Raw genomic sequence first — 9,756 nt, 5'->3', positions numbered from 1 at the left:
AAGAAATTATGAAGCTGAAAAGTAAAAAAACTGAAATGGAAAATTCACAAAAGGAATCAAAGGAATATTTGAGTAGACTGAAGAAAGAATCAGTAAGGTTGAAAATGGGACAATGGAATGGTTGTAAATGTAGAAAAACATTAAAGGAATGAAGTGTTAAAGGAACTATGGAATACCACCAAATAACGGGAAAACAATGATTTGCACCCCCAAATAATTTTATGCATGTTTAGGCATGCCATGCTAATTAATTAACTTGTTGTTGGTCATCTGCCTTTATCTTCTTTCAGATTGCCAGGCATCAAGTAGTTTGGTATCTTCACAATGACATTGGCATTCATTTGCATATGCCAAACATAAGTAGCTTTTTACACTCAGTAGAAAACATTCATTTCCCTAGGGTAGTTCTTCTATTTTTTTTAAACTGAGCTGAGAAGGTCTTCAGGTGTTCCAATTGTGGACCAAGTTCTTGAGGAATTTGCGTCTTGGGTCTCACTCCTAGCATTTGTGGAACCATTTGTGCTAAAGAACTGGTAATTTGCTATAGCATCTTGAGGAAGCTTGCTCTTCAGTTCTTCTGGAATTTTCTCAAAGTAATTTCTGTTCGTCAGACAAGAGAAAACATTTCTTCACTATCTGTGTAATACAAAGATCAGATCTTGGCTCTGAGGCCATTTTCACCCACAAAAACGGGTGGCAGTGCAGAAGAACATCAGTAGGCTCGTCAGCCTAGAGAAGGAGTGAGCACTGATCATATCATGTCAACTTGAGTGGATTGAGAAACACCTAGCTGATTATAAAGCACAGTTCTACATGCCTCTGTGGATGACTGACATACAGCTCAGCAAACCAAGAGTGAGGAGAAAACATACCTAGACAAGGGTGACAATAGGCTGGATGGAATAAAAAGGAAAAGAGGAAGAAATGTGCTCATTCTGAAGAGGTCCAGTGTTTACCTTTACCTTTGAACACTGGTCTCCATTTTCTTCAGCCTTCTGACCCACACTCACCCCTGCAATGCTGCAGTGAGCTTTCAGGCCATCAAACTTGACGTAGTGCTCTATCCTTGATTTCATTTATTCTACAGTTTCCATTACCTTGGCCCAAGCAGCTATTGTGTTCTCCAGCTCTTCAGGATGCTGGATTCTTTTATCTCTGATTCCTCAAATGGCCATTTTGGTCTCTCCAGCTTCTGATCCTATGAGCCTGCCCTAATAAATCCTCTTGCACAATTAATATTTATTATGTAGTTTCTAGACCTGTACACCAAACTGCCAACAAGTCCTCTGCATGCTCTTATCTCTCAGATACCTTAGAAAGAACATTTAGTATTTCCTTTTCCATTCCAGCATCTTTGTAGGTAACATTTTGGTGGAGGAATATCATTTTCCTTCTCTTCTTTTTGTAGTATTTCATATAAGTTACATTGCATAGTTGAGTTTTATCTCTTCCCTTGAAGAATGAAAGTTTAAATAGAGCACAAATTACATTAGTCTTTTTCACCTATATTTCTTGACAGAAATTTTATAATCTACTATCTTGATACTCCATATATATAATGTGAATTGCATGAATGTATAACTAAACAGATATTACAACCAATTTGGTTTGAAAAAAGTGTATGGACTTAGTGTTAGTAAAGAAATTTTAGTATTAGTAAAGAAGTTTTCTCATGGATAATTTCTAACTAAAAATATAAATTAAAAAGCACATTTTATGAATTGTATTACAGCACAAAAGTGGATGTCTTACATGATTTATATAAACATAAATATGACAAAATGCATTAATACATAAATATAAATAAATATACAAGCAACAATAAGGTTGTCATCTTTTCAATAATGGTACTCCTAGACCAAAATATCTTTAAAATGTACTTGCCTAACATTACTGGTAAGGTGTTCCTTGAAGTCATTTCTGAGACTGACAGTAATTAAAACCTTTGGCCATATCTAAAACATGGGAACAAATGTGATATGTCATATTAGTAAAAAAAAAATTATCTCAGCAATTCTGTATCCTTCTTATCTTCTCTTGCAACTTTGCTGACAAAGAGAAAGCTCTCATGATTTCCACCCTGACAATTTCCCAGGCACAGTCACTGTATTTCTTGTCTTCCAAGTAGAGGCGAATGCCCAGGAAGTACCTCCGCAAGGCCAGGATTGGATTCTGAATTGCCAAGACACATCCTTCCTCTCTCAGTACTTGCACCAAGCAGGTCTTCATGACTTCCAGCTGCTGATGGAGCACAGTGTGAAGCTTGTGCAGGATGGTTGCATTCCAGGCAGCAGAGGAGAGCTGTGTGTTGAAGAGAGTAAGAATCTGCTGTAATGTCCCTTGCAGAACAGACACCATCTGGGCCTTCTGTAACTTGCTGCTAGTCATCATCTTCTGGGGGAGTAGAAAGTTGCTTCTGTCCTTCAGGCACAAAGATCGGGGCATTTTTCTTATCTGGCCCAGGAGCACAAATGTCTTCTTGCAAAGCAAAACAGAGTTCTGAGGCAGGTCACAGCCCAGAGAGCCAGCAAGCCCATAACAGCACAGCACCAGGGCAGTCAGCAAAAAAGGCAGGAGGGCCATGGGGCAGAGCAGCTGCTGCTAGCCTGGCTGAGCTGAGTGTGGGTGAACTTTGGACCTTTAGATCTCTGAAGATACCGTTAATACGTGTGCCTTTTAAATAGGGACTACAATCTTCATTTTCTGAAATCTTTTACAACTTTACTTCTATTTTTAATTTTCATTTCTTTTTTTCTTCAGAGACTAAGTTAGTAGTTTTGCAATAAAAGAAGACTTTTCCCAGTAAATTTCATTTCTGTCAGTCCAAATAGCTTGATAAATTTACCAGTCCAACAGAAAATATTTGTAGCCTGAAGACGGAAGTTTATATATGCATGTAAATACTGATCCACACATATACAATGTCTTCTCATGAATAAATGCTGTTCTTTTTTTGTTAAAGGAACATAAATGTTGCCCTTATCTTAGCCTGCATTTTTCCTGGGTTACTTTAGATAGAAAAAAAATCAGTCTCCCTTAGCTCTGTGGGTTTCTGTATTTGTTTAAGTATTTACTAGGCCATTCAAGGCAGATAAAATCTTTAGAATGAAGAAGGCAGCATATTTCTCTGTGTCTGTCACAAAAGAAACTGATGATTACTCCTTCAAAAGCACGTCCACACAGGGCCATATGGTCATGCTTCATGGGAGACATAAAGTCAGGATTAAGGTAGACATTACCCTTTCTGTGACCCATATTCCCACTAAGGGCTTCAGTGGTCTTCTAGCTATATTAACTACCACTTACTTGAATCCTGGTTCTTTCCAGTTGTACATGTTTGTGTATATTCTAAGTATAAGCTGATGTTATCACTCTGAAACTACCCCACACAAAGATGGTTATCACACATAGTTACACTAATGACTGACTCCCCAACAGTGGATTCCCTGCATCCTGATCACTTTAGAATTCCCCTATTGAGGAAGGTGTTGATTCTTCGTTGAAAAACTAAACAAACTTGATAAGAACCTATCCCTACCCACAGAACACTTAAGTGAAGGACTTTGTGCTCTCTGTGTTGTCCTTACTTGATCCACTGGCCCCAGCCCACAGATGCCGACTGTCAAAATATATCTTTTCTAAGTAGGTAGAGGAGTTATTTAATTACAATTATTATGTTTTCAATAGTCACATAGGTTTATTTTGCCAAGTTAAACTATGACTGTTCAACTTTTAAAGGTAAGCTATTGAACACATGTTGTCCTTGAAGTTCCTGAGGTGAGTACAGGAGATTTTAGAGATGATTTAGAGTTGTCTCTCATTCAGCCTAATATTCACTGTGAAAGTTATCACGTTGGCATGGTTGTCTTGATTGTCCATGGTGGCCAGTGTTAACAGAATACATGATTTCTCCCCCACAACTTGTGGATTTTTTAAAAAAATTAATAGACATTATATTAATTTTGCAAACATTTTTCAATTCTGAAATAAAAATCAACTGTCACTGTGCTAATGTTGACTTCCTTGCTTATGTGCACAAACACGGGACTGCAACTCAGCATAGATGTAGTAAAAGCCAGGAAGTGGTACCAATATGGCTCTCTTCAGGAGCACTGATCCTCATCTTAGGGGGCTCATGTGTGGAGGGCTGGAGGGTAAGGTCTGGTTCCAGGAGGGCAATGTGAGCTCAATTCAAACATTCTATCCCCAGTCTGGGTTCCTCCAGCCTTGCTTTTCAGTTTTCCCATTCTGCTGAACATGTAACAAAGTTGAAGATATAAAACAAAATATGTTCATTTCAGGTCAAGGCAAGAGTATGGAGCCAATTCATAGTTTCTGCATATAATATAAAATACCGTTTAAAGAAAATTCCTTTGTAAAAGGAAACAGGTCATAGTGTATGCAAAGTACTAAGTAATAAAAAAACCAGCTAGATTTATAGACATACATAAGAAAAAGTCCAGGTTACCCTGCTCCTAAACTAATTCCATCACAAGTGGAGGAAGAACAACAACAACAAAAAAAAAACAAGACACAAAAATCATTTCACATGTAAATCAGAACCCACTGATACACCTACAGGTTAGAAATAGCCTAAAGGCTGGATCTCTAACCTCAGGCAGAGTTTAAGAGATTCCAGCTGAAGTGTAGCCCCTTCCTCCTGCCTGAGCAATTCACACTTATTTCTTACTTCACTTTTTCAAGTGCAACTGTGTGTGGATCACCTTAGCACTCTTCACCTGTCCAAAGGACAACCAATAGGTGTCAGGTGGCAATCCTTGTATTCCATGCAGTTCTTCTACTGTGTCTGTACTCTCTGTAAGGACAAGCTCTGGGCAGTAGTATGCACTTCTGATCATAAAGTCAAGAATCATGATCTGGTAACAGGAAGGAATTTATAACATGGACCACTCACTCTTAGAAAAGAGTTAATCCACCACCACGCTGGAGATTCTCCTGAATTCCCTCAAGGTCCATCCCAGGTAGACAGGCTCCTCAGGTGTCCTGCGGAACTCAGAGGCAGGGCTGGTTCAGGAGCTCTGACCTCTGTGCAGACTGGACACAAGAGACAGATTCAGACCCTCCCCTCCTTACAGAGCTGTCCACTGCCCAGCGAGTACAGGACCTGCCTAAAGTTGGAGGGATTTCCTTTTCCTAAAATGAACAAGCCAAGGAAACAGTTTTGTTTCAGTAGTAGGCCAAATCTTTCCAGGAAAATAGCTTTTTTAGCCATGACAATACAATCAATCAAATAAACAAGCAACAAAAAAAATGTCAGTGGAAAGAAATAGACATCTGCATAAACAGAAAGAAAAACAAGATGTCCACACAGGGCGATTTCTTCCATGGTGTCAGGCCAGCAGGTAGTGATTATCCTCTGTAAATCTTTGCACAAGGAGTAAAGTGGATCTGGCCTTCTATTGTCTTTCAGCCACAGCACAGTGTTAAATCATTGTAGCAACATTCCAGCAATTCCAAACATGTTCATCAGAAGGAAAAAGAATTCTTTTATGTAAGCATTGCTGGAATATCCAGAGCTTTTAATCAGTGGCTTTGTACTCTCAAGGGGAAATACATGGCCAGAAATCACAAGGGAAGACAAACCAGGTATGTGCCTCTTCAAAGGTGCATTCCATGGGGGATGAATGAGAAGGACACCGGGAATTTCTAGAGGAAAGAGAAAACAACTACTGTGATCTTGTAAAGAAAGAATGCAATCCACAATAGAGAGCAAAGGGGAAATATGCCAGGCATTAGTACCCACAGGGGAGTATTACATACATTTCACTTCAGACTAGAAGACTAACTTTTCTCCCAGTGATGTTTAATGCAGCCATGTCCTGACTGATTAAGCAAGTCAGATTTATCTTCCTTATGAAAGGTGACTATACTTCAAGTCTTCTCCAGAACCCTTCCCAGAATTCCTTTTTTTTAAGCTACTAAATAAAGAAACATAAGACAGTACGTAACTCTGATACATAGCTTTACAAAATATGCACAAAAATGTCGAAAAAGAAGCCTTGTTGAAACTTGAAGAGAAATCTCCAAGTAGTGATAGGATTTCTACCTAAATTAGAAAACTGCCCCCTCTTCTTGGTCCCTGCACCTCTCATACTTTACCAGCCAGGCAACTGTCCTCCCTGAGAGTTTTCATAGCTGGATACACTGGACCCTATTTTCTGTTTGCTTTCAGTTATAGCTACTATTACATATCACGCAAAGCAAATTAATGATCGTTTCTCTTACAGCTGTTTCTGTAAAACCTAGGCACATTAACTTCTGTCTCTTGTGGTATTCTGGTCTTTAGGGAAGCCATTCAGCAGAAACCACAAGAAAAGAGAAAGCAGCTCTGTGATTGTGCAGGAAGGTGTACAGAGAAGGAGCAGCGTGCCATGGGGTTCTACCTGAGAGAGGAAGGGCAGTGTGCTGTTATGGGTACTTATGCAGCAATGCTGGGGCAAGGGAATGGCCAGTAAACTTAGCCTGCAGGAATGCTGGGAGCAAGGGAATCACTGAGTAAACTTAACCTGTCTTCTGCATTTCAGTCTAGATTTATCTCCCTCCCCATTCAGATATTTATGCAAGTAATTATTTCCCGATTGAATATGAATAGGATACTTCTCCACAGCTCATGACAGAATTTGGTCTTTTTAGGTAGCTTTTGGAGAGCAGTTACTTCAGTAAGATCTGAAGTAAGGCACAGATCCTAAGAATTTTGAAAAGATAAATAATATTATCATGTTCAGTGAAGAAAGATGGGAAAATGCCTACCATATTTTAAACATTACTCTATGGAAGAGTATGCTAAGTGCTTTAAAGCATGTGTATGGGCATGTGTGAGTTCATTTACTAGCCCAAATTCTATAAACATTTTGGATCTGTGTGGTTAACGAAAAAACAAAGCTTGGAAATTTAGAGAATGGCTCAATATCACACACATATTCAAGCAAATGGAATTTCTGAGTAAAATATTTTATTCTGATTTATGAATGCTTTTTTAAAAAATTTCATACTCTGAATTTCTTCTATAATTGTTGAATCTCTTATTACTTAATAGTTATATAAAATTTTCTCCTGCTTATAAATGTCTATGTTTCATGTTTTATTTTCAGCTGGTCTTGACTTTTATGTTAACATCCAGTAGTTAAGAAGAGATTTTCAGATTAAATTTCTCACTTTTATTTTAGAAAGGAGGCATGTCAATCTCTATGCCTATAGTAATTTTTTTTTTTTTTTTTTTTTTTTTGGTACTGGAATTCAAACTCATGACCAAATACTTGCCTGGCAGGTACTTATGTCATTGAGCTGTATCCCTGGCCCCTGCCCATTGTAATTCAATTATTATTAGATTCACCTCTGACTGTTAAGTGTCATAATGTTAGATATATTAGTCATAATGTTAGATGTCAGGCAACTGAGTTAGACAGAAATATCATAGGCAGTCAGATAGGGCTAGACCCTCAAAGATCCTGTGCAGAAGGCCAGATACTTTGCAAATTTTTAGAAGACAAATACCTCCCCAGTGGGCCAGACCTCAAAACAAATAGGACTCTATCACCCTGAAGAGGCCAGAAAGAGCCATTAATCTTACCCACCATAGGAAAATCCCCTTGCTGTATTCAAGGCCCCTGACTACACAATTTGCCTCCCCATTTGTCCTCCACTGAATTAATTTTACCTGAGCAATTATACACATAATCATATTGGTTGAACACTGTTGTGTCCTACCTCAAACGCCACTTAACCAATCCTGATGTTTTCCCCAATTTTGGATTCTCCTTGGCTCCGGGTTTTACTGTACAAAAATACTTAGAAAAGAAAGAGTCCTTGGCAACCCACTTAAGACACCTTCTGTCTCTCTTTCAAACAGAAATTTGCTTTCTCTCAGTAAATATATTACACTTATCTACACTTAAACTCCATTGTTCCTAACATTGATTCTTTAATTTTAGAGAACATAAACTCATATTGGGCATATAAAATGTTGAATTTCTTTCCTCTACATCACTAAGATTAGGAAAAATAAATGAACTATAGTAGAATCATACCCTAACCAGCTTTACCAGCAAATGAAACATATGATAAGACTACTGGAGTAATCAATGTCATATGATATATTTTATTAATAAAGCAAATAAATAATTCTATACATCATTGTATTAGCAGTAGTAGTGAGCTATCTTCATGAAGAGCACAGATTTCTGCTTTCAGCCTATAATTAAACAAGAACAAAATGTATTATTTATATTCAATATATATTATTTATATTCAATATAATCTTATTACAACAATGAAAATTAACCATCATATTTATGTCACAATTTAAAATAAATCTGTAGAAGGTATAAATAGTATTTGACAATAAATCATTTACTCGTCCATCTAGAAAAAAATTCTATATTGAAAAACTGGAACAACTACTCACAGAAAACATGACCCAAATGAGATTCCTAGCTCCTTCCCGAACTGAGAACCACTAACTTGTGTCTCCACCCCGTCCTATGTAATTTCTGATAATTAGTTGTCACAAGTCCACTCTCACAAATGAGGCAACTGCCATCAGTTTGCCTGGTGTAGAGGATAGTTGCCTTCCAGAGCCTCCTAACCACGAATTCCTCCTCTAAGTAGGCTGATTTTCTGAAGTACATTTATATCAACATTTTCATCTGTTAATTTTCTCATAAATACTCCTTCATTACTGTTTCTTTTTTTCTATTTTGAGGGTATTAAAATACTACAGAACATAAAAGAACAAAAAGCCAATGGAAGAGACAATGCAGTGAAATTGATTCAGAACTCCAGGGCAGGATAGGCAGAAAACACTAATTGGTACCACAGTATGTCCAGTTACCTTCACGGTAGTTGCCCATTCAGTCAGGTAGAGCCAACTCAAACAAAAAACAGAACAGTATAAAAACTATCCAAACAATATTAAATAGAGCAAAACAATTAATCAGAGTAAAGCAAAACAGTGACAAATGAGGTGGCCTTCAAAGAGAAAACAGATGGAAATGCCCCATAGTTACTCTACTGCATAGGGTCATCCTCCCAAGAGACAGGGACCTGTTGTCCTCAGTTGCTAAACCAGGGGACAGAGATTGGATCTTTAATTCTCAGCCCATGCCCTCACAGGCTCAAGGGGGAGGCTGACAGATTGATTCTCTTCCTGAATCGCTTCCTTTCTTTGGACACTTCAAAGGTTTAGATCCAAATAGCAGTGGACATTTACGAGGAGGTTTACTAGTCAGTTTAAAACTTTAATTTTGATGCTCTGTCATGCCTCAATCTACATTTTTCTGAGAGAATCTTTGGAGTTTTCCTTCTTAAAAATTATATAATTAATGTTAACTATGTATTTCTGTAAATTAACATTTTTAACCCACAAAAATAAAAGAAACACAAGCAGGAACTCAATCAGAAGTTCAACATCATAATTGAAGAAAATGTATACACTGTTTGACATGAAAGGAATGCTTTTATCTTTACTTTTCTTTTTGGGCAGCGATGAAGATCACTTCCAGAAGCTCACAAATGCTACATGGGCACACTTCTATTGAGCTCACATTCACTCTCCATAAGATAGGCAGCTTCTCCTTCTACTGCAAGTATCACAGTAATAAGCAAATAGAGTATAACTTCCACTGTTTCACAAGGTCGCACAGTAATGTGTGGCATATTCAAGAATAAGTATATGCAACAAATGTTATGGGACAAAAATTTAATGAAAAAGGAAATGACAAATTAACTCTGAAGAAC

General features: G+C 37.7%; 1 protein-coding gene across 1 annotated transcript; it reads right to left on the bottom strand.

The window, feature by feature from the left end:
• Positions 1 to 2,007: 2,007 nt before the first annotated feature.
• Positions 2,008 to 2,583, bottom strand: LOC100730587 (interferon omega-1-like). Its single transcript, XM_003478856.1, has one exon. The coding sequence runs from the start codon at positions 2,581 to 2,583 to the stop codon at positions 2,008 to 2,010; it is 576 nt and encodes a 191-aa protein (XP_003478904.1).
• Between the last annotated feature and the right edge of the window lie 7,173 nt (positions 2,584 to 9,756).

Source organism: Cavia porcellus, unplaced genomic scaffold (genome assembly GCF_034190915.1).
Source record: "Cavia porcellus strain 051 isolate PalLab524CR breed Dunkin Hartley unplaced genomic scaffold, mCavPor4.1 scaffold_1, whole genome shotgun sequence".
Lineage (NCBI taxonomy): Eukaryota > Metazoa > Chordata > Mammalia > Rodentia > Caviidae > Cavia > Cavia porcellus.
The sequence above is the reverse complement of the archived record's forward strand: the minus strand, read 5'-3'. Positions and strand labels throughout refer to the sequence as shown.